Raw genomic sequence first — 24,937 nt, forward strand, 5'->3', positions numbered from 1 at the left:
AGGTAATTGCCAACAGAGGTGGAATTAGGAATTAAAAACCAAAACTGTGTAGTTTGTTTATCCTTAAGAGCAGAGCTTTTGCTGTTTTGTACGTCATCTCCTCACCCCACCCCCAACCCCATCCTGCTCACGTTCTTCCTTCTTGAAGTCAGCAGGCCTCTAACAGACGCCCTTTTCTTTATAAGCAGCACTTCACTGTAGAAATCAAAGGGTTTTCTTAGTTGTGTGAACAGAAAATGAAATTCGTCTGCAAGGCTTCTTAATGATTGTTATCAGCCATGCCTGGTACTACTGGTTTAGTAGAAAGAAAAACTGACCTTTTTCTTCTTCCTGGGAGATTCTGGTCTGGTTCTACCTATAACCAGGAGTCTCTCGTCTGCCTGGCTTGGTTTCCCTACCTGGAACATGGGGAGGGGACTGGTGAGTTGGGTTAGGGAATCACCAAGATACCTTTTAGCCCTGAGTTTGTTTCTTTTCTTAAGGAACGTTTTGAAAGACACTTTTGTATTCTTCCTCAGATGTAGAGAACACAGCTTTTCTTCTTTTTCTGGGTACTGTTTGAACTTAATGTGCACTTGTTAATTGGCGGGGTCAAGATGTGGTGTAACTGTACATCCGTTCCTCTCTTCTGAGCACTTACCCAGGGCTTTCCCCAGTAGGTATAATTAACTTCATCTTATAGATGGAGAAGAGGAGACAGAGGACCTGGTCATGAGCAGACAGTCTGAACATGGCAACATGATTAAAAGCTTTCAAACTACTGTCAGGATTATTAAGAATTTACAAAGGACTGAGACTCATTTTCTCTTCTATAATGAGCTAGTCTCTTATTTGCACTGTTGACTGAGAAGCAAGAATTTTTTTTTAAGTCAGGGATGTCCTGTGTTTTGTTTGCTGTCTGCTTTCAGGTGACGTTAGGGGAATCCTCCCTCCCTCACTTATTCATTCAAAACCAAGGGCTGCAATGCCTACTAGTCTCTCCCACAGGACTCCGCACGGTAGGGGACCTAGACCTGCCAGCACACATTCCAGCCCAGGAGAGACGTGCCAGGTGGGGGTTTGTGTAAAGTGCTGTGAGCTCTGAAGACTCCCGGGCATTGCTGAGGAGGGTGAGCTTGTCAGGGATGCTTCCCAAGGAGGCGGCCTCTGAATCAAGTTGGAACTCTCCCAATGAGCAAGGGTCAGGAAAAGAATTCAAGCAGAGCGCGTGACGTTGTGGAGGAACAGGGCTGGGGTTTGGACTGGCCAGTTGATGCACCTGAAGCCAGAAGAGGGCGATCAGAGAGCGGGGAGCAAGGCGGGGACCGGTTCAGAGGGTGGCGGAGAGGCAGGGAGAGACTGCTCGCTCAGTCTCATAAATTTACTGGCAGGGGTTGTGACTCAGTCACACATCCGTCAGGTATTACCTGACTTTGATTGAATTTCCCTGAGTTTCAGAATCATGACAACGAAGAGCAGTTGTCTGACTTATTTGGATTGCTACACATGCTTGTACGATTTGAACTATTACTATTGCCTGGTCTTGTGATTTTTTTTTTTTTTTTTGGACAGGCCACAATTGCTGGTTTGGAAGGATCAGGTGATATCGTGTCTGTTTCCTGCACAGAAAATGAAATATTTTTCTTAAAGGGAGACAGGAACATTATAAGAATTTCAAGCAGGCCTGAAGGACTAGCATCAATAGGTTTGTATTTCTTGTAAAATGTTATAAAATTTATTTGTTACAAAATTTATTATAAAATGTATGTAATTACAGTTTGTGATGTATAAAACGTACCCTTTTTTTGCTCGTTAAATGATTGTAGCTTTTTCGAAACGAGGTGTTCAGAGAGTTTCCTTTGATTCTGAAAAGACGGTTTGTGATACTTTTCTTGAAGGTTACCTGCTTTCAGGCTTACATCAGCCAGGGTCTCACATTTGGTGGAGTTGCTTCTGCAGGTCTGGAGGTCAGGGAGGTTGGGTGAGTAGGAAGGAGAACTCGGCACCCACCTGACTGATCTCCGTCTGACACTGAGACAGCCTGTGGGATTGATGCATAAGATTTTAGAACATTTCAGTCTGTCACCTGGGACACGTTTTTTTACCTTTAACATAGTTCTTCCTTGTAGCATTGATTATTCTCTGTGCTTTTGACTTTTTTTGGGTAATTCATATTTAAGCCCAAATTCTAATGAGTAAAGAACCTTACTCTGTGTTGTCGTGCATGCACACGACCATGGTACTTTATGTATTTGTTCCTGGTGGTCGCAACAACAGCTGTGTGGCCCCTGCCCCGCTGCCCCTCCCCGCCTTGTCATCACTGAGTTGTGCTCACCACCTTCCAGACTCTGCTAAACACTTAACATTCACGATCTCGTCCAGTCCTCTGAACAGCCCCGTGCGGGAGGGCCCGATGCCCGAGGTGAGGGCGGTGCCCACAGATGCCAGCGCCTCGTGGGGCCTCTGAAGTTCACTGGGCAGTTGCACAGGCGTCCTGCCCTCACCTTTCCCTAACCAGGCGGCCTTCCTCCCTGGGGCTGGAGCGGCCTTGGCCCTTCCTCGCTCGCTGTGCCCCTGTCCTGACACTGCTGCCTGGGTCTCCCCGACGAGGCCTGCCCTCCTCGGGTGCTGCCCTCTGCACCCCTCCCCCTTATCATTCAAGACTCGGTCGGTATCGCCGCACTTTTGATAACTTCTTCCAGTCACCTTAGTTGAGTCAGTCTCTCCTCACTGCATTCCTAGGGCCCTTTTCCTGCTGCTCCTTGACTTCAGAGTCATTGCCTTACCACTTACCTTACGAAAGAATAGATTTTTGATTGCAAGGCTCTCGTGACTCACCTTGTGGCCCTAACACAGCACATGGTTTGAAGAAGACCCTAGCATGTTAGTCTGTGGTGTCCTCCTTTCACAGATTAGAAAATTGAGGATTGGGGTAGTACGTGACAAGGCCCACGTCACCGTCCAGATTTCCGCTTCAGCCGCTGTTTCCCCTGCCTCGCCAGGTTAGTCAGGAGGGCCCCCCCGTGCCATGGCTGTGGGCAGGCCACTGCTTCCCTCGGGTCTCTTGGCCACAGGGCCATCCTTAGTGTTTCTACTCTGACCAGCGTCAGCTAATGTCTGAGTGACCTCAAGAGAGGCAGCGGAGATCCTGGGCAGGAAGTGGGGCTCCCTCCCTCCAGCACGGGAGGGAGCAGCCTGCCTGGGACATGGCTATAGCGTTTGTCTTTTAAACGTTAGAATACAAGGTTTGGCTGCTGGGAGAATATAAAAAACAGCCTCACTTTAGCCAGATATTTAGCCTCAAAAAGACAAAATTGAAATACTAGCTGTCACTGTCCTGAATTTATAATCTCCCAAGAGATGGCAAGAAGAGAGTGAATTACCTCTTAAGTCACAGAGGGCAAGTTGGGGCGAACATCATTCCAGGGTCGTAACTTTCATAGAAAGGGAGTGAGCTCTGCTCTTGAGCCTGTGAGCTGGGGGCCTTAACAGTGTCACCAAGTGGCAGTGCCACTTACAGGGGAGAAGTGACCAGGAGCCACGAGGCCAGTAGGCTTCCTGCAGGCGTGAAGATGCTCTGTAACTACACTGCCCACACGTGGCTGCTGAGTACTCGAAATGTGCTGAGTGCAACTGAGGAACTGGATTTTAAGTTTTGTTTCATGTCTATGAATCTGAATTTAAATAGCTACATGGCTGGTGGCTACTGTACTGGACGGTGCAGCTCCAGACCAAGATCTGCCTGTGTAATCTTGTGTGACCTTCTGCAAGTCACTTCCCTGCCCTGCTCGTCCCCACTTGTGGCCCCCGGTCGAGGCTGGAATGCCCACCTGTCTGGGTAAGGGCCGTGTCTCCATGCCTAGAACGCGTCTGGCATGCGCTAGGTACTCGGTAACAGAAGGATGGCTGGATGGATCAGAATGGGCCCCCAGTCCTGTGTTGAGGGTCCTGTGGCTGGAACCTCCTACTGTCGTGTTGAGAGGAGGACGTGTCCATGGAGGTGGGGACAGAGCGCCAGGCCCACCAGCCCACTGCCAGTCCTGCTCTGCTCTCTCTCCTCTTCGCACGTGGACTCCTTTAATGAACTCCTCTGTTTTGAGTTTGCGCTGGTGAAAAATTACCTTTCCCTCCTTGAACTTTGAGAATTTTTATTGTAGGTACATGTGTGTTTTTCAAAGGTCCCTGGAGGAGTAGTTTTTTGGCTGCACCACGGGGGCCCCAGCAGTGAAAGCACCGAGTCCTAACCACCGCACCACCAGGGAATTCCCTCTAAGCCCTTTTTTCTTCTTTATTATGATTTTTTTTCTAAGCCCTTTTTTAATAGGCATCTCACCTTTATATATTATTTTGTGAGTTGAAGTGAGAAGTGCTCTACCTTATGAGAGTCCCTTACTTTGAGTTATTCACAAAAGACAGCTGCTGTGAGTTATTTTACTGATTTTGATACATGAACTTCCTGGAGAACAAAAACCATGTGTCGGAACCTGTTGTACAATTCTTTTAGTTTCGCTGGTTTCTCTGAATTTAGCAGGCTGGTATTTAGGGCTGGCAAACCTTAATAAGAGCACTCCATCTTTCCCTCCAGTAACCATGGTAAAACTGACTCTTCTTTCTCAGTGCGCGACGGTCTGGAGCCGTCAGGATGCCCAGAGCAAGTCCATGGGCAGCGTGCGGAGAAGCCGCCGGGGGCCACGCCTTCTGAGACGAGGCTCAGAGGCTCTTCCGTGGCCAGCGAGCCCAGAAGCAGGAGCAGCTCGCTCAACTCCACCGACAGCAGCTCCGGGCCGCAGCCGGCTCCCGAGCTGGGCAGGAGCGGCCAGCTCACCTCGAAGAGGTTCAGTGTGATCAGCTCGGAGGACTTCGACCAAGAGCTCATTGTGAAGCCTCTCAAAGTGAAAAAGAAGAAGAGGAAGAAGAAGACAGGTACCATCCACGGCAGAGCACACACGACCTCCTTCCGCCCCCGTGGGGCCTTTTACCAAACTCTCTGGGAAGGCTGCTGCTTGCTGAGTGAGCACTGCCCGTTCGCTGGAAAGCACAGAAAGCGAATGTCTTTCCTCCTCGAAGGACTTTTACTGTGAAATGCGTATACATTATACACACACATAAAGCATTAAACTGTAATGTAACATACCACCCTGCTTAACAGGTCTGGGTGTTACACTTTTCAATATTTAAGTAAAAATTTCAGTTTATTCGTGTACATCATTTATTAGACCAGAGAGTCTATAAACCTGTAAGGAAGGTCATGGAAATCTTTAGATGGATCAATTTATGTTTAATGTAGGGTATGTCATCAGATATGGGCTTTTTTTTCTCTTTTCTTTTCTTTTTTTTTTTTTAGGCTGCACTGCATGGCTTGCAGGATCGTAGTTCCCCAACCAGGGATTGAACCTGGGCCTTTGGCAGTGGAAGCACCAAGTCCTAAGCACTGGACCGCCAGGGAATTCCCAGATATGGGATTTAACACTGAGTTTTAAAACATTTTTTACTTCTTGGTGCCTGTTGAGCCTCTCTAGCTAAGATCACTGCGATATTGAAGGAAAATGTTACCAGATCCCTTAGCATTTTAATAATGAAAAGAAATTGGTCTGTGATCCATTTGTTCCTTTGTTTTTCTTAGTTAACGTTTCTTGAAGGAGGCCTCGGAGCCCATCAGTGTGTACAATATTTGCCTCCATTTGAAACATCCCTGCATTGGGGTCATGTGTACTTAAGAGATTTATTCTTCACCATTTAGATATCCTTCATTTAAAATGCTTTTATCTTAAGCCAAAATTTTGTTTTTTAGTTAGTGTCTTACTAGATTCATACCTAATCTTAAACGTTCTTCTTTTAAACAGAAGGTGGAAGCGGGACTACCTGTCCCAGTTCCCTTGAATCGACCCCCTGCTGGGAGTGTCCTGGTGATAGCCCCCAGTCCTTGAACACAGACCTGCTGTCCACGACCTCGAGTTTGGGCAGCATCGTGGATCAGTCCAGCACAGGGTCTCCTGACCAGGAGTGCAGTCTCAGTGGTGAGGCCAACAGTGTCCTGCCAGAATATAGCGACCCCGAAACGTTTAGTGTCTTGGAGGTGCCCTTCCCCGCCCCTGACTCCCTGAATGAAGAAGGTGACGGAAGAACCGAAATCCCACTATGTGACGGCGCAGGCGAGACGCAGCCGCCTAGCGGGGTGTCGAGTTCACCCTGGCATCTGAGGGAGGACGCGGAAGGGAGCGATGACATCGCGGAGCTCGAAGAGGAGCCCTGTCCCGTGAACGGTGGGCCAAGGAGCACACAGTCACCCTGCCGAGAGCGGAGCAGCTCAGCGGAGGCCCAGGAGGTGGGGGGCATGGAGCCTGCTGAGCCCCAGAGCACTTTTCCGGAGGCCCCCCTCCAGGGCTCCCCCCTGGTGCCTTCCAGCCTCAGCTGGACTCCCAGTGCTGAGCGGTGGCTTCCAGGGACCAGAGCTGAGGAGCCCAGTGAAGAGCAGGGCTTCCGGAGGCACCTGGGGGCCCCAGGCCCCCTCAGCTCGAGTCCCCGGCACGCTGCTGCTGACGACGACACAGGCCAGAAAGCAATGGCTGCTTCCGAATGTGACTTGGGGAGTGCAGGAGGACGACGGCCTCGCCGGGTCTCTGCCTCAGTGGCCAGCGCCTGTGAGCAGCCCTCACGGGACCAGGCGTTGACGTCCAGTGACGAGGAGGACATCTATGCCCACGGGCTGCCCTCTTCATCCTCGGAGACGAGCGTGACAGAGCTGGCAGGGAGCCGCTCCCTGCAGGACCTGCACCCGCCAGGCACAGACGAGCCCGGGCTGCTGAAGTCAGAGGAGGTACGTGCGCTCCTTTCTTAAGGGAAGTCATTGGCGAACTGATTATATTTTTCTGTTTATGCAAAGAAATGATATTCCTACTGTAAAACCTGTATGCCAGAGGTGTTTGGAAGTCTGCCTTTGGGGGATTTCCAGCGCAGGGATCTAGAATGGCTTGGACTCCTGCTGACCTGTCACCCCTGCTCAGTTACCCACTTTACCAACAAAAGCAGCCTCTCCTTGTTGATTCCGGCGGGGCCGGCCCAGCACGGGCAGCTAGTGCTAGTCATCCCGGAGGACGGCTGGATTGGCCTGGGGGCCGCTCCCAGAAACCAGCGGTGAGAGGCCCGTCCACTTGTGGAGGGGAAGGCGCTGCCCCTCAGACAAGCGTCTCGAGGAGCCGTGTCTCCCTGACCTCCAAACAGCGGTGCCAGGGCTCCCCTGCAGGCTGTACAGAAACCAGGTTTCGAGTGTCCAGTTTCCTGGGTCGGGTTCTACCTAGCCTGTGCAATTAAAAGACGATTATTAGCTGTTCTTGGTCATTTTATATAAAAAAGTGGTTTTTAAAAAGTGCTTGTTTTCCTTAGCAAGTAATTATTATTTAGATGTATTTGGTTTCAAAACTAACTGTGTATTGTAACCCTTTCTGCTAAGTGGATGTGAGGTGTGGATTGTGCGTGTGAACTTACAGCCACGTGTGCTTTCCCCAGATGTGCCTCTGGATTCTCTGCGTCCTAATGACGTGTGACATTGGGGCGGCTCTCACCACGTGCCAGCTGCCATGCTAAGCACTTTACAAGTGTAACTCATATACTTCTCGAAGAACAAAACCCACAAACTAGGTGCTCCCGTTTCACAGGAGGAAGTGGAGACTCAGACAGATAAATGGCTTTCACCAGGTCGCCTGGCAAGTGGGGCCAGGGCCCTCTCTCTTGAACCTCTGTGCTGTCTGTCCTACCTCGAAAGTGAAACGTCCTGCTTATTTGTTTTAAGACAGAATGCCCTTTCACTCAGTCTTCCGCACATTCACCCTTTCGTGAGTGCCTTTGGCTGCCAGACTCTGCGTCGGGCGCTGGGGACGCTGCAGTGCCCGTGACAGGCAGTCGTGGATCTCAAGAGTCCTGGACACATGTGCAGATCCTCCCAGTTGAGTGGAACTCGGGCGATGGTGATGAGCAAAGTGCAGGAGGGGCGCGGCGCCCACCAACCATGGCAGGAGCCAAGCAGCTGAGCCGAGGGCGTGGACAGTTGGCATTCTAGACCAGAACTTTAGAAAAGTCCTAGGTGAGAGGGCACCTGGTACTTTGAGGACCTCCCCCCAGCCTTCACCGCTCCCCGGCTTGTCCCCCTCCAGAGAGCTGGAAAGCCACATTTTGTTGCGTTGGGGGGTGGGTAAGGCGTGTCCTGGTGAGCCAGGGCCAGATCGAGAGGGGTTGGGTGCCATACTCTGTGAAGCAGTGAACGTCCACGTGTGGGTGATTGTGCAAATACATGGGTTTCTTTTGCAGTTTTGGAAAGCTGTTAAAGTACACACTTTATTTAGCTTTGATTTTTAAAAGAACCCTAACATCTAAACCTTAGTCTACAAGATTCAGTCAGGCAGTGTCTTGGCCAGATTTCCATCAACCACATGATGTGCCACGTGTCAGATGATTGGATCAGCACTTAAAACAATATGGTGAAAGAAACAAAGATAGTGGGAGTGCCATTTCTCCTAACACATCTCTCATGGTTAGCTGTACAAAAAATCAATTTGCATACAAGTGGGAAGTGAGGTATCCCTGTAGAATAAAACCAGATCCTTTGAATGTAAGCACTAGGTGAGGGAAGAGGTTGTAGTATCTGTGACAGACTGTTTTCCAGGAACGTTATGGGGTCTTTGTAGGGGACAGCCGCTCCCACTTCACAATGTTTCTGTTAGAGCTGGTCGAGAGATAGAGGGCCGACTTAAGTGATTGCACGCTTTTCTTATTGACGACAGTACGACACATGCAGCTGTGTCCTCTGCCGCAGAACTCAGCAGGCTCTGTCCTTGTTAGTTTGCAGAAAGCTGGATGGGTTACTCCGGGCCGGGCTACGGCATTCTCAGCTTGGCGGTCTCCGAGAAGTACATTTGGTGCCTGGACTACAAAGGCGGCCTGTTCTGCAGCGCGTTGCCGGGCGCTGGGCTGCGCTGGCAGAAGTTTGAAGATGCCGTAAAGGTCATGGAAATCTTTAGATGGATCAATTTATGTTTAATGTAGGGTATGTCATCAGATATGGGCTTTTTTTTCTCTTTTCTTTTCTTTTTTTTTTTTTTAGGCTGCACTGCATGGCTTGCAGGATCGTAGTTCCCCAACCAGGGATTGAACCTGGGCCTTTGGCAGTGGAAGCACCAAGTCCTAAGCACTGGACCGCCAGGGAATTCCCAGATATGGGATTTAACACTGAGTTTTAAAACATTTTTTACTTCTTGGTGCCTGTTGAGCCTCTCTAGCTAAGATCACTGCGATATTGAAGGAAAATGTTACCAGATCCCTTAGCATTTTAATAATGAAAAGAAATTGGTCTGTGATCCATTTGTTCCTTTGTTTTTCTTAGTTAACGTTTCTTGAAGGAGGCCTCGGAGCCCATCAGTGTGTACAATATTTGCCTCCATTTGAAACATCCCTGCATTGGGGTCATGTGTACTTAAGAGATTTATTCTTCACCATTTAGATATCCTTCATTTAAAATGCTTTTATCTTAAGCCAAAATTTTGTTTTTTAGTTAGTGTCTTACTAGATTCATACCTAATCTTAAACGTTCTTCTTTTAAACAGAAGGTGGAAGCGGGACTACCTGTCCCAGTTCCCTTGAATCGACCCCCTGCTGGGAGTGTCCTGGTGATAGCCCCCAGTCCTTGAACACAGACCTGCTGTCCACGACCTCGAGTTTGGGCAGCATCGTGGATCAGTCCAGCACAGGGTCTCCTGACCAGGAGTGCAGTCTCAGTGGTGAGGCCAACAGTGTCCTGCCAGAATATAGCGACCCCGAAACGTTTAGTGTCTTGGAGGTGCCCTTCCCCGCCCCTGACTCCCTGAATGAAGAAGGTGACGGAAGAACCGAAATCCCACTATGTGACGGCGCAGGCGAGACGCAGCCGCCTAGCGGGGTGTCGAGTTCACCCTGGCATCTGAGGGAGGACGCGGAAGGGAGCGATGACATCGCGGAGCTCGAAGAGGAGCCCTGTCCCGTGAACGGTGGGCCAAGGAGCACACAGTCACCCTGCCGAGAGCGGAGCAGCTCAGCGGAGGCCCAGGAGGTGGGGGGCATGGAGCCTGCTGAGCCCCAGAGCACTTTTCCGGAGGCCCCCCTCCAGGGCTCCCCCCTGGTGCCTTCCAGCCTCAGCTGGACTCCCAGTGCTGAGCGGTGGCTTCCAGGGACCAGAGCTGAGGAGCCCAGTGAAGAGCAGGGCTTCCGGAGGCACCTGGGGGCCCCAGGCCCCCTCAGCTCGAGTCCCCGGCACGCTGCTGCTGACGACGACACAGGCCAGAAAGCAATGGCTGCTTCCGAATGTGACTTGGGGAGTGCAGGAGGACGACGGCCTCGCCGGGTCTCTGCCTCAGTGGCCAGCGCCTGTGAGCAGCCCTCACGGGACCAGGCGTTGACGTCCAGTGACGAGGAGGACATCTATGCCCACGGGCTGCCCTCTTCATCCTCGGAGACGAGCGTGACAGAGCTGGCAGGGAGCCGCTCCCTGCAGGACCTGCACCCGCCAGGCACAGACGAGCCCGGGCTGCTGAAGTCAGAGGAGGTACGTGCGCTCCTTTCTTAAGGGAAGTCATTGGCGAACTGATTATATTTTTCTGTTTATGCAAAGAAATGATATTCCTACTGTAAAACCTGTATGCCAGAGGTGTTTGGAAGTCTGCCTTTGGGGGATTTCCAGCGCAGGGATCTAGAATGGCTTGGACTCCTGCTGACCTGTCACCCCTGCTCAGTTACCCACTTTACCAACAAAAGCAGCCTCTCCTTGTTGATTCCGGCGGGGCCGGCCCAGCACGGGCAGCTAGTGCTAGTCATCCCGGAGGACGGCTGGATTGGCCTGGGGGCCGCTCCCAGAAACCAGCGGTGAGAGGCCCGTCCACTTGTGGAGGGGAAGGCGCTGCCCCTCAGACAAGCGTCTCGAGGAGCCGTGTCTCCCTGACCTCCAAACAGCGGTGCCAGGGCTCCCCTGCAGGCTGTACAGAAACCAGGTTTCGAGTGTCCAGTTTCCTGGGTCGGGTTCTACCTAGCCTGTGCAATTAAAAGACGATTATTAGCTGTTCTTGGTCATTTTATATAAAAAAGTGGTTTTTAAAAAGTGCTTGTTTTCCTTAGCAAGTAATTATTATTTAGATGTATTTGGTTTCAAAACTAACTGTGTATTGTAACCCTTTCTGCTAAGTGGATGTGAGGTGTGGATTGTGCGTGTGAACTTACAGCCACGTGTGCTTTCCCCAGATGTGCCTCTGGATTCTCTGCGTCCTAATGACGTGTGACATTGGGGCGGCTCTCACCACGTGCCAGCTGCCATGCTAAGCACTTTACAAGTGTAACTCATATACTTCTCGAAGAACAAAACCCACAAACTAGGTGCTCCCGTTTCACAGGAGGAAGTGGAGACTCAGACAGATAAATGGCTTTCACCAGGTCGCCTGGCAAGTGGGGCCAGGGCCCTCTCTCTTGAACCTCTGTGCTGTCTGTCCTACCTCGAAAGTGAAACGTCCTGCTTATTTGTTTTAAGACAGAATGCCCTTTCACTCAGTCTTCCGCACATTCACCCTTTCGTGAGTGCCTTTGGCTGCCAGACTCTGCGTCGGGCGCTGGGGACGCTGCAGTGCCCGTGACAGGCAGTCGTGGATCTCAAGAGTCCTGGACACATGTGCAGATCCTCCCAGTTGAGTGGAACTCGGGCGATGGTGATGAGCAAAGTGCAGGAGGGGCGCGGCGCCCACCAACCATGGCAGGAGCCAAGCAGCTGAGCCGAGGGCGTGGACAGTTGGCATTCTAGACCAGAACTTTAGAAAAGTCCTAGGTGAGAGGGCACCTGGTACTTTGAGGACCTCCCCCCAGCCTTCACCGCTCCCCGGCTTGTCCCCCTCCAGAGAGCTGGAAAGCCACATTTTGTTGCGTTGGGGGGTGGGTAAGGCGTGTCCTGGTGAGCCAGGGCCAGATCGAGAGGGGTTGGGTGCCATACTCTGTGAAGCAGTGAACGTCCACGTGTGGGTGATTGTGCAAATACATGGGTTTCTTTTGCAGTTTTGGAAAGCTGTTAAAGTACACACTTTATTTAGCTTTGATTTTTAAAAGAACCCTAACATCTAAACCTTAGTCTACAAGATTCAGTCAGGCAGTGTCTTGGCCAGATTTCCATCAACCACATGATGTGCCACGTGTCAGATGATTGGATCAGCACTTAAAACAATATGGTGAAAGAAACAAAGATAGTGGGAGTGCCATTTCTCCTAACACATCTCTCATGGTTAGCTGTACAAAAAATCAATTTGCATACAAGTGGGAAGTGAGGTATCCCTGTAGAATAAAACCAGATCCTTTGAATGTAAGCACTAGGTGAGGGAAGAGGTTGTAGTATCTGTGACAGACTGTTTTCCAGGAACGTTATGGGGTCTTTGTAGGGGACAGCCGCTCCCACTTCACAATGTTTCTGTTAGAGCTGGTCGAGAGATAGAGGGCCGACTTAAGTGATTGCACGCTTTTCTTATTGACGACAGTACGACACATGCAGCTGTGTCCTCTGCCGCAGAACTCAGCAGGCTCTGTCCTTGTTAGTTTGCAGAAAGCTGGATGGGTTACTCCGGGCCGGGCTACGGCATTCTCAGCTTGGCGGTCTCCGAGAAGTACATTTGGTGCCTGGACTACAAAGGCGGCCTGTTCTGCAGCGCGTTGCCGGGCGCTGGGCTGCGCTGGCAGAAGTTTGAAGATGCCGTCCAGCAGGTGGCAGTCTCGCCCTCAGGTTCGCCTCCCAGCTCCCTGCTTCTTGCCCCAGGTGTAGAGGCCCGAGCACACAGGAACCAGTCCATTTAGCAGACTTGCCTTTTCCCCGCAGGTTTGAGGGGTTTTCTCCAAAGAACGCGGATTGCTGCATTTGACATCAACTGAAAATACTGTAATTGCAGTTCAGTTTTTGGTTTTTTATTAATTGCAGTGGTAACACATGAACATGTTTTATAAGTTAGACAAATAGCTTCCATTTTTGAGGGTTTTTTTAGAAATATTAACATCCAAATGCCTTATAACAATAAATCTGTTTCTGTTTCTTAGTGGTGTTGCTTTAAAACTTATTTATTTATTTATTTTTGGCTACGTCGGATCTTCGTTGCAGTGCGCGGGCTTCTTGCAATGGCTTCTCTTGTTGGGGAGCACAGGCTCTAGGTGCGCGGGCCTCAGTAGTTGTGGCACGTGGGCTCAGTAGTTGTGGCTTGTGCGCTCTAGAGCACAGGCTTAGTAGTTGTGGCGCACAGGCTTAGTTGCCCCGCGGCATGTGGGATCTTCCTGGGCCAGGGCTCAAACCCGTGTCCCCTGCACTGGCAGGCAGATTCTGAACCACTGCGCCACCAGGGAAGTCCCTTAGTGTTGCTTTAAAGCAGCTGAACTAATGAAGATGGGCCCGCGGTTGTGTTGGATAAGTTTGGATCGTTTGGTTTCTTTCTTAGAAATTACTCTGTAATGAGCTATATATATGCTTTGGGTGAATAATCTACTCCCTGACTGCGAAAAGAAAATGCCTTCCTTCCTTCATGCCATGATCAGGCCATTTTCATGAGCTGGAGCAGACGCTTCCTGGATGAGGTTCTGCCCCCTCATCTATACAGAATAATTTGCTTGTTTGTCACAGTGTTGGCCACTTTACCTATTTGGGGGATGGCGAGTGGAACAGAAGTGTGTATGTGTATCGTAGCTGGTTTACTGTTAGGACGTTGGAATGCAAGGCAGACAACACTGAGCCTGTGACCTCCCCTCGCCCTCTGTGCTTTGAGATGGATTTCCTTTAACTCTCCTGGTCTTTGTCACTATGTAAAATACCAGTTTGTTCAGGGTTGTTTTGTTCTATCTCTTTATCTCTTTGAAAAATATTTTTCCTTAGAGACTAAGATAATAGCCTGTCCCATTAGCTGGCTTTATATAATTATGGGTTTTAATTCTTTTCCTCTCATTTACCTTTGGGTCCATCTCCCCAGCCATTTATAAACTTTGGTTTTTTCCTGATTATATGAATTACTGTGTGTTTCCAAACGATTCAGTCTCACGCTACTCTAGCAGGAGCTCTGTCTCCACCAGGGTTGGTGCTGTGGCTGAGAGGTCCGGCAGGGCCCTGTCCAGCATGGGCACCCTGGGGGCCGCGGGCTTGGCCGCCGCCTCGCTTCCCACACCTCCCTTGGCACCTTGTGCCAGACCCTCTAGTCCAGCCCTCTGTGCTCTTGGTGACTCTGATGGTTTCTTAGACGCCACCTGCATCTCCATAGACCACCTTCCTGTCTGCCCTTCTCCTTCCCTCCCCTTCTTCTATGTATCACAGTCCCTTTCTAAGTGAAAAAAGGGACATCCCAGCTCAAGTGCTTCCTTTCCATCTGCACCTTATCCATTTGGCTGGTCCAGAATTGACCCACTCCCTTTGAATCCCTGTAGGACTTTCAGGCTTTCTCAGGACACTAACTGTGCCTCCCGAAGGTCGTTTAGGGCCCTCACCTGGCACACCTTGCAGTGCTGGTTGTGCCTCTCTGCTGTGTGATGAGTGCCTCTGATGCGCCAGCTCTGTGTGCTGTGTCCTTGATACAGCCTCACCTGCAGCCTTCCTAGCAGCCTGTACGGGGCAGACGATCCCATTTCACAGATGAGGAAATGAGGCTTGGAGACATGAGCCCCAAGCCACACGGTGGGGGCGGTGGCAGGGGTTCAGACCTCGGCGCCACAGGCTCTTTCCCCATTCGGGGTAGAAGCAAAGGGGGGGGGTGTTGTAGAAATCTCTCTTCCCCACAGCACCCAGAATGGACTTTTGGGGGTGAAAATTCTCAGTAGTTATTGGACAGTGAATATAATTTTTATTTCCACAGGAGCCCTTCTCTGGAAGATTGAACAGAAATCTAACCGAGCCTTTGCTTGTGGAAAAGTGACCATCAAGGGGAAGCGTCACTGGTACGAAGCTCTGCCCCAGGCGGTGTTTGTGGCCCTGAGCGATGACACGGCCTGGATCATCAGGACAAATGGGGACCTGTACCTACAGACAGGTAGCTGCAGCTGGCGCCCCAGCACCCGTGGGATCTGGTGTGATTGCGCTTTGGTAGCCACGTGCTTAGAGACAGTGACCAAGAAGCTAGAAGTCAATTTAAATGAAAACACTTCCGGAAAGAGAGTATTTGCTGTTGGAATCTATTAGCAGTTTTCTGCTACTGACTCACATTCAACCCAGGACAAATTTAGGGCAGGAATTAATAGAATTATTTAGCGAGGCACAGAAACAGAATCTTATTCTCCGTACAGCTCACCATTGCGTATCCCTTATCCTGCAATATCAGATCTGAAGAGGAAAGAATAACAGAGAAATGGCATTAGAATCATTTTTCCCTTTAACTTATGGCTGGATTTTTTCAGCCAGGTCAAAGCCCTGCTTCTATACGCTTATTTACACATGGGTCAGGAAAAAACAGTGAGAAATAATTTGCTCTAAATGGGAGTTTATCTCATCCTAGGAAACTGCCCTGAGAGGGGGGACCTTTAGCAGCTGGAAGAGACACAGTGGGACTTGTTTTTTAAAAATAAACTGTAATGAGAGTCAGTGTTTACGTACTGTCAGCAAAATGAGATATGGGTTTCCAAAAGCAATGTGATTCACCAGTATCTGGAAACGATTACGGGGCAGGAGCTCTTTTTCGGATGTCAAGAGGCCATAATAGATTTATGTAAATATCAACCTTTTAACCATTTAATACTGCTGATTCCAAGAAAAGATTTGTTTTTTTTAAAATAGATTTATTTAATTTATTTATTGGCTGCATTGGGTCTTCATTGCTGTGCGCAGGTTTTCTCTAGTTGTGGCGAGTGGGGTCTACTCTTGGTTGGGATGTGAGGGCTTCTCATTGTTGCAGAGTACAGGCTCTAGGCGTGCAGGCTTCAGTAGTTGTGGCTCATGGGCTCTAGAGCGCAGGCTCAGTAGTTGCAGCGCACGGGCTTAGTTGCTCCGTGGCATGTGGGATCTTCCCGAACCAGGGCTCGAACCCATGTCCCCTGTGTTGGCAGGTGGATTCTTAACCACTGCACCGCCAGGGAAGCCCCCCAAGAGAAGGTTTTAATCTCTGTTATGAACTGTCAGCCAGGGATGATTCTCTGAGATTTTTTTTTTAACATCTTTTATTAGAGTATAATTGCTTTACAATGGTGTGTTAATTTCTGCTTTATTACAGAGTGACTCAGCTATACATATACATACGTCCCCATATCTCCTCCCTCTTGTGTCTCCCTCCCAGCCTCCCTATCCCACCCCTATAGGTGGTCACCAAGCACTGAGCTGATTTCCCTGTGCTATGCGGCTGCTTCCCACTAGCTATCTGTATTACATTTGGTTGTGTATATATGTCCATGCCACTCTCACTTTGTCCCAGCTTACGCTTCCCCCTCCCCACATCCTCAGGTCCATTCTCTATGTCTGCATCTTTATTCCTGTCTTGCCCCTAGGTTCTTCAGAACCTTTTGGTTTTTTTTTTAGATTACATATATATGTGTTAGCATATGGTATTTGTTTTTCTCCATCTGACTTCACTCTGTATGACAATCCCTAGGTCCATCCACCTCACTACAAATAACTCAGTTTAGTTTCTTTTTAAGGCTGAGTAATATTCCATTGTGTATATGTGCCACATCTTCTTTATCCATTCATCCAATGATGGACACTTAGGTTGCTTCCATGTCCTGGCTATTGTAAATAGAGCTGCAATGAACATTGTGGTACATGACTGTTTTTGAGTTATGGTTTTCTCAGGGTATATGCCCAGTAGTGGGATTGCTGGGTCATATGGTAGTTCTATTTTTAGTTTTTTAAGGAACCTCCATACTGTTCTCCATAGTGGCTGTATCAATTTGCATTCCCACCAACAGTGCAAGAGGGTTCCCTTTTCTCCACACCCTCTCCAGCATTTATTGTTTGTAGATTTTTTGATGATGGCCATTCTGACTGGTGTGAGGTGATACCTCGTTGTAGTTTTGATTTGCATTTCTCTAATGATTAGTGATGTTGAGCATCCTTTCATGTGTTTGTTGGCAGTCTGTATATCTTTGGAGAAATGTCTGTTTAGGTATTCTGCCCATTTTTGGATTGGGTTGTTTGTTTTTTTGGTATTGAGCTGCATGGGCTGCTTGTAGATTTTGGAGATTAATCCTTTGTCAGTTGCTTCGTTTGCAAATATTCGATTCTCTGAGATTGAAAGCCCTTGAACATCTGGCTCGCTCTCAGATGTGGGAGAGCCGGCATCCTAGCAGCTCCTGCTTGAGCCCAGAGGGCAGCCTGGCCAGCTCTGGGCCACATGCCGGCCCTGGTCTCTCCAGCCTGGTTCCTATGTCTCCCTTGAAAGTGAAAAATAGCTGGAAAAGCATACGCATGTCCAACTTCCAGTGGCATCTGAGTTTCGTTCCTGCTGGGGAAACAGGGTGCTTCTGGCCTGGGGCTGAGGAGGGCCTTAGGAGTCACCTGGGCAGTGGTTGCAGACAAGCTCAAACCACCCAGAGCTACTGGCTTAGAGTCTCCAGGGTTGGCCTGAAGGTTTGCAGTGTAAGAAGTCCAGGAGGTGATTCCTACCTAGCTGAGTTTGAGGAAATGCAGCCCAAGGGCTGTGATACCGTAGGGTGCTGTGGTGATGGGGCAGGGAGCATGCTGAGTTCTCGAGCCCTGACTGCAGGCTGAGGCTGCGGAATAATACGGGGCTTTAGGTAACAGCTGTTGTGCCAGCTCCCTTACGAGTGGCCTTGAAGCTCATTAGACAGAGATTGCAAAGAGGCGGGGGAAGAGCCTTGGATGGGGAGTCGGGGACCCTGAGCTCTGGCCCTCACCTTCCATCTAGGAATTTCGGGGTTTTCATTTTAGTAGCGGAAACACCGCGTACCACATACAAAGCAGGCGGAGGGGAACCACCCTGTTGGAGGTGCTCTGCAGAGGATGCTTGGAGCCCTCAGATCCCTGTGGGTCCAGGGGCAGCTGAGGCTCTGAGGGGCGTGGCCACAGAAGACGTCCCTAGGTACTGGCTCCTCTCGGTCTGGGCCCTCCTGGCTCCGGAGCTGGCTGCTCTCCTGCACTGGGCTTTCACGTTCTTTCGGAACATTTTTAGCTACTTTGGGACACCAGAGGATTCGGAATTGTTATTCCTCCAGTTTTCAAAGAGCATCTGAAAACAGTTCAGATGGATATTATATTTAAGCAAAATCTATTTTATGTTGACTAGACCTTGAAAAGAGAAAGTACTTATTATGAAAGGATATAGCAAAATACCAAAAAAGAAAAATAAGCAAACAGAATGAAAATGAGGTGTGAAGTCCTGATTGTGTGTCTTTGGGGGCTTCCTGTCCTTCTCCCCGGCAGGTCTCAGCGTGGATCGCCCCTGTGCCAGAGCCGTAAAGGTTGACTGTCCATACCCACTGTCCCAGGTCGCAGCCCGAAACAGCGTGGTGTGGGCGCTGACAGAGCAGAGGGTCCTCCTGTACCGGGAGGGTGTAAGCAGCTTCTGTCCCGAAGGGGAGCGCTGGAAATGTGACATCGTCAGGTATCGGGGGAGGAGCAGACACATTTTCAGCGTCCTGTCTGTCCCACTGTCTGTTCTTTGTCAACTTGACTCTTCTTAAGGGACCCATGTGAGCCTCTCCTGGGCAGAGCTGGTTCCCTGAAGGTTTCCACGGTCATGGTGTTCTCTGGGATTGCCAGAGCCAATTTCAGCAGCCTGACCTTGAAGACACTCTGTGCCTCCTTCTGACTGGCAGACTGGACGTTGGGTCAGAGCTCAGTTTTAAAAATGTTACTGCCCTCATGTGTAATCTCAAGCCCCACACGGTCACGAGTCTCTCGTGATGGTCTTTCTAGAGAACTGCCCAGTGTCAGATAGTTTCTGTTTAGAGTCTCAGATGACTTAAGGCCAAATATTTTTCTTTATTATCCTCCTAGTCAGTTGAAGTTAATCTCTGAATTGCAATTTATTTGGTTACTTTCTACCAGTCAAAATTTTAATTAAAGAGTTACTGTCAGATCATTTTGCTGGTGTGAAATTATCAGTAGTCTTTAGAAAAATTAGATTAGGATATTCTCGGTTTGAATTGAGCAACCCAGTAAATATGAGTGAGCACCTGTTGTGAGCACTGAGTGAACGTGACCTTGCCCAGCCCTCGAAGAGCTCCCCATCTGGGGCAACCAACGCCAGTTAGTGTAGATGGTCCCAAGCTGGAGAGGGACGCGCAGCACCGAGGACGCCTCGGCTCCCCCTGCAGAGGTCAGGCAGGCACCGTGCAGAGTGGACCCGCAGCTCAGCCTCGAAGCTGGTGGGGACGTCACCGGCTGGGTGGGAGGAGGGCGTTGCCCGCAGAGTGGGCAGCGTCTGCCAGGCTGCAGCTGCCCAGCACAGCCTGGCACGCTGCGGAGTTTCTGTTCGCTTAATTGGTGAAGGTAGGGGTGGGGAGATGGGCCACTCGGGGCCTGAAACTCCTCATGAGCCTGCTCTCTTCTTCCCTGGGTTAGTTTCCCTTAAGAGCTCCCCCTACTGTCCTGGGCCTTCAGGGATTCTTCAGACACCCCCTCGCTTCGGAACAGTATATATCGCACAGTCGTTTAACTCGAAACTCAAGCCTCCTTCTTCGGAACTTGTCTCTTGTCCCACACTGAGCCCCCCAGGACGCTTGATGCCGGCGTCCTAGATGCGCTGGGGGCCATGAATGCGGGTGCTGACTCCACGCTCTCTTCCTCGTTTCCAGTGAAAGGCAGGCTTTGGAACCTGTCTGTATCACTCTCGGGGACCAACAGACCCTGTGGGCCCTGGACATCCGAGGACACCTGTGGTTCAGAACTGGCGTCGTTTCCAAGAAGCCCCAAGGGGACGACGACCACTGGTGGCAAGTAGGTGTTGAGCTTTCAGGCCACGTGCCTGGGTGCCTCCCTGAGTCGGGGGCTCTGCTCTCCCTCTTACAGCCCCTCTCTTTTCCCTAGAGATTGGGGGCTTGGAGTAAATAAACGGTGTTCGCTTTTACTATTGGATGAGTTAGACTTTGCTGTATTTGAGCACACTAGAAATATCAGGGCACAACAAGGCTCTCCTGTATTTAATATCCTATGATGAACCATAATGGAAAAGAATATTAAAAGAGAAAGAATGTATACATATGTATACCTGAATCACTTTGCTGTACAGCAGTAACTAACACAGCATTGTAAATCAACTATACTTCAATGTAAAAAAAAAGAATTATCAGGGATTTCATCACAGGATGTAACTTGTGAAGCTCTTTTTGCTTAAATATGTAGGCTTTGTTTATTTATTTTTTAATTTAGAAATTTGTCATTATATGCCAAATAAATCCATTGATAGCCATTTGAAGACCTAGATAATAATAATGATTAATTCTGGAGGAATGTACTAAGAAGAAGAGAGATTAGACAATAGATGTGAAAAACCCAACCCACAATTAAAATTCACTATCTCTGCTTGTACAAAAGGCCTCGTAAGTAAATGGTATTTCAACGAAGAAAGGGGAATTTTCCTACATGCCCCCAGAAAAGTAAACACTTTGAGAAATAGTAAGGTAGGGGCTTCCCTGGTGGCACAGTGGTTAAGAATCCACCTGCCAATACAGGGGACATGGGTTCGAGCCCTGGCCCGGGAAGATCCCACATGCCGCCGAACAACTAAGCCTGTGCGCCACAACTACTGAGCCTGCGCTCTAGAGCCCACGAGCCACAACTACTGAGCCTGCGCTCTAGAGCCTGCAAGCCACAACTACTGACTGCACGTGTCACAACTACTGAGCCTGTGCACCACAACTACTGAGCCTGCGCTCTAGAGCCCGCGAGCCACAACTACTGAGCCTGCACTCTAGAGCTTGCGACCCACAACTACTGAAGCCTGCACGCCTAGAGCCTGTGAGCCACAACTACTGAGCCTGCGCTCTAGAGCCCGCGAGCCACAGCTACTGAGCCTGCACGCCTAGAGCCCGTGTTCCACAAGAAGAGAAGCCACTGCAGTGAGAAGCCCGCACACCGCAACCAAGAGTAGCCCTTTGCAGCCAGTTAAGCCGACTGTGCTCTTTTCCCCATGGGGGCCCGGTGCGCAGTGGCTGCAAACAGCAGCCTCCTCGGTAGTGTGTGCGGCCTGTTGCCTGTGTGGGCTGCCCTAAGGGACCCTGGAGACAGCCCTTTCCAGTGGACATTCATGACTGACGTGCTGTCCCCAATCCAGGCTCCAGACAGGTATGCATGGTGCCTTTGGAAAGCCCCAGGGCACAGTGGCCAGGGTCCACATTGGCCAGGTCATAATGTCCATCCGCACCAAGCTGCAGAACAAGGAGCATGTGATTGAGGCCCTCCACAGGGCCAAGTTCAAGTTCCCTGGCCGCCAGAAGATCCACATCTCCAAGAAGTGGGGATTTACTAAGTTTAATGCAGATGAATTTGAAAACATGGTGGCAGAAAAGTGGCTCATCCCATATGGCTGTGGGGTCAAGTACATCCCTAATCGTGGCCCCCTGGACAAATGGCGGGCCCTGCACTCGTGAGAGGCTTGGCACTGTCCCCTCCCTACCCATGCCCACCAATAAACCCTACTTGCTTGTCAAAAAGGGTAGCCCTGCTCGCCGCAACTAGAGAAAGCCTGCGTGCAGCAACGAAGACCCAGTGCAGCCGAAAATAAATAAATAAAATTAACAAAAAGAAATTTTTTTTAAAAAAAAGAAAGAAGTAGTAAGGTATAATCAAGCTAACTTTTGCCCTTTTGGTACCATTCAGTGTAAACGTAGCGCCCGTGGTTCCCCAGCGTGGCAGGGAAGGCTGTGCTGGCATCGGCGGCTGTGGGGTACACAGCAGCTCTTGAGTGTTCTGTCTCCATTGATTGGTTCAGGTGTTATTGTCGCCTTAGACTTGCCTCATCGAGGGCAGGTCTTCCAGTGGCCACTCTCAGGTCTTTCACATGAGGCCGTGGAAAAGTAAGTTGTGTGTGCTCTTTGATGAGTATGTGTGTATATACACAGTCTCTAATTTAATATGCCAGGTACTATTTGAAAAGTTATACAATTGATTCAAAAGTATCCTCCCTGCATTTGTAACCATATTATATGGTTTTTTACACACACACACACACACACACACACACACACACACACACACGTAGCGTATGTACTAAATTCTGTCTTTAAGTAACCTAAAGAAAACTAGTTATCATTTTATCATAATATTCAGAACATTGTCTTCAGAGAAATTTGACAGAATCATCTCTGAGGTGTTTGGAAGCAGAGTTATTTTATTTACTATAAGATTGATTTCTCTGTAGCGCTAGAGCCAGCGTTATGTTTGGCTGTTAAACCTTCCTTTTCTTTTTGGTACTTTGCATCCTGCTTGTCTGCCAGTGCTGGGTGCTGGGACTGAGCCTGTCACAGACTTTCTGTGTGGCCTGGCGTCATACACCCCGAGGAAGGGCAGAGCTCCTGGGCCATCACACGGCAGCGTGGCACTGGTCCCCAGGGACCTGCCCAGCGTCCTGTGGGCTCTGATGGAGTCCGCCTAGCCGGGCTGGCAGGTGCTCTGCTCTTCAAGAGAAGCAGGGCCGCGGGCTCCGCAGCAGGGCCGCGGGGTTGACGTGCTGACACCGTTTGCTTAAGCCTCAGTGCAGGCAGAAGCTCACAGTCAGTGCAGCCCTTTCACAGAAAAGAAGGGCCGCATCGCACATGCACTACGGTGCTGGGTTTTATGACAGTGTCCTTTCTGTGTGTTTTGTTCATTACATGTTAAGTTCCCTATCCTAAGTGGTGTCGCTTTCACCCAGCACTTGGCTGTGCGTGACCTGGGAGTGTGGCCTGCGTGGGGCTGTCCTAGGCGTAGGGCAGTGACGTTCTCTGTAACCCAACCCGGCAGGGCAGAAGTACGTGGAAAGTCCCGCAGAGTCAGAGAGCTTTCTAACAGCCAGAGCTGGCCGGCAAGGGAGAGGCTTCCTTAGAGGGCAGCACCCTGGAGAAAGATCTCTTGCAGGAATGTGAGAGAAGCATGTCTCGAATCTGAGCCCAGGTGCACTCTGCACGTCCAGGACAGGTCCTGTCTGTGCTGTCCTTCTGGCCTGATTAGTAACAGGCCCAGTTAGGGCATGAATTGCTTCTTTTTAAGCCCGTGTTATGATCCTAAGTATTGTACACTTGTCCATTAGAAATTCCTAAATTTTAAAAACAAAATAATCCTTTCTCACTGATTAGAATAAAAGACTTATAGGGTGCGAGGGGGTGATAATCATGAAAATAATACGTGCTCTTTGTAACAGGTGCGTGTAATAGAAAAGTGTATAAAATAAAAGGTGAACATTTTCTTACACCCCTCTGAGTCCACCCCTCAGAAGTAATCACAGTCAGCAGTGGGGGGTGTCCTGCCACACTCCTCTCCAGTCCTCACACAAATGTGCACGTGGGTGTCTGGGTGTTTGACGGGTGGGGTCGGGCCCTTACCTGTCAGGCAGCGAGCATACAGAAGGCGCTTGTAGCTGCGCTGAGACAGGGTGTCTGCCCGTCTCCCCTCCAGGCGAGCATCACAGACTATGTGGTGTTTGACCAGTGCAGCTTGTTCCAGACCATAATCCATGCCACGCACTCGGTGGCCACAGCGGCGCAGGTGCCTGTTGAGAAGGTGGCGGATAAACTGCGCATGGCGTTGTGGTCTCAGCAGCTCCAGTGCCAGCCGAGCCTTCTAGGGGTCAACAGCAGCGGCGTCTGGATCTCCTCGGGCAAGAATGAAATCCACGTCTCTAGAGGAAGTCTCATCGGTGGGTGAATCACTTCATTTCCACGCCGGCTTGATAGGCAGCTCCTCTTTAGAGGCAGCATTTAAGGAAAAGCCTTATGATCTCAAGTGGAAAAGATAATTTAGTGCCAGTGGTATGAAGTGTCTGGAATGGAGGCATTCCCTCTGCTTTCTATCAGTTCCCTCCTTTTAGTCTGTCATTCCTACGACTTGGATACCAGTGTCTGGATGGTGTGCGATCAGTTTCCATTAGGAACCGATTAGGCTATAAGAAGAGCACATGGAGTTCATTTTTATGTTAATAATTGCCAGCTAAATGAAAAAATCCTCCCATTCCTAAAGAGCCTAGTAGAAAAAATTACCACACTGTTGAAAATGCAAGGCTCTGGCCAGATCTGTAAACGTAGGTGTACATCCACATTTACCCACTGGGGCTTCATTTCTGTGAGTGAACCCTGCTTTGTGAATTTTCTCCAGCTCTTCTCCCCCTGCGTGGCCTCCCCCGACCCTGGGCTGGACGGTGCTCTGCTTGTCGGGCTGGCTTTTGCAGTGCTGGCTTGGGTCTCCTACTTTGAGGACAGTCTAGAACCAGCTGTAAGGGGTTTTGAAGACCAGATGGTCTAGAACTAAAGTTCTGAAGTATGTATGTTTTTTCTTTCTTCTTTCTTTAACACACTCTTCCCATTATTCTTTCTAGGCACTTACTGGAATAGTGTTGTTCCCCGGGGGACAGCTTCTGCCACAAAGTGGGCCTTTGTGTTGGCTTCCACCGCTCCCACAAAGGAAGGTTGGTTGGGGGGTGCAGTGCACAGGTTGGCAGCTGAACAGTTAAAACTGTGGTCTGACGTGGCCTAGCTGGGGCGGGAGCATGGCCGTGGGGCCCTCAGGGACTGGATGCAGTGGTGTCACAGGCCAGCAGCCCTCGTTGGCTGAGCTGAGGGCCCCCGAAGCTGAATAGGCCTGCCCAGGAGAGAAGGATCTGGTGTGGTGATCTGAGTGGGTATGGAGGCGAGCTGTCCTTCCGAAGGAGGGGAGTGTACAGTGTGACCTCTGAGGCCGGCAGCTGCTGACTTCAGTGACATGTCTCAGGGCCATAGCACAGGGCCAGTAGGCACCAGGCTTCTCTGGGTGCCTGGCCATTTCCCCTGTGAATTCTGTCACCTCCTCACAGGCTGGTTTACAGCC

At 50.0% G+C, this 24,937-nt stretch overlaps 1 protein-coding gene and 1 non-coding gene across 2 annotated transcripts in view; both read left to right on the top strand.

Moving 5' to 3' along the window:
• The window catches only part of TECPR2 (tectonin beta-propeller repeat containing 2), a 106,037-nt gene that overhangs the window by 36,802 nt on the left and 44,298 nt on the right, over positions 1-24,937 (top strand). The window contains exons 7-15 of the mRNA XM_024759434.1: positions 1,552-1,684; positions 4,597-4,902; positions 5,823-6,796; positions 12,568-12,751; positions 14,850-15,023; positions 18,362-18,542; positions 19,738-19,879; positions 23,534-23,774; positions 24,450-24,539. Coding sequence (XP_024615202.1) covers positions 1,552-1,684; positions 4,597-4,902; positions 5,823-6,796; positions 12,568-12,751; positions 14,850-15,023; positions 18,362-18,542; positions 19,738-19,879; positions 23,534-23,774; positions 24,450-24,539 — 2,425 coding nt within the window. The remainder of the gene's footprint in view (positions 1-1,551; positions 1,685-4,596; positions 4,903-5,822; positions 6,797-12,567; positions 12,752-14,849; positions 15,024-18,361; positions 18,543-19,737; positions 19,880-23,533; positions 23,775-24,449; positions 24,540-24,937) is intronic.
• Positions 21,037-21,171, top strand: LOC112410069 (small nucleolar RNA SNORA70). Its single transcript, XR_003005320.1, has one exon. It is a non-coding gene; the product is annotated as a small nucleolar RNA SNORA70 (small nucleolar RNA).

This window comes from Neophocaena asiaeorientalis, unplaced genomic scaffold, assembly GCF_003031525.2.
Source record: "Neophocaena asiaeorientalis asiaeorientalis breed wild unplaced genomic scaffold, Neophocaena_asiaeorientalis_V1.1 scaffold476, whole genome shotgun sequence".
NCBI classification, from domain to species: domain Eukaryota; kingdom Metazoa; phylum Chordata; class Mammalia; order Artiodactyla; family Phocoenidae; genus Neophocaena; species Neophocaena asiaeorientalis.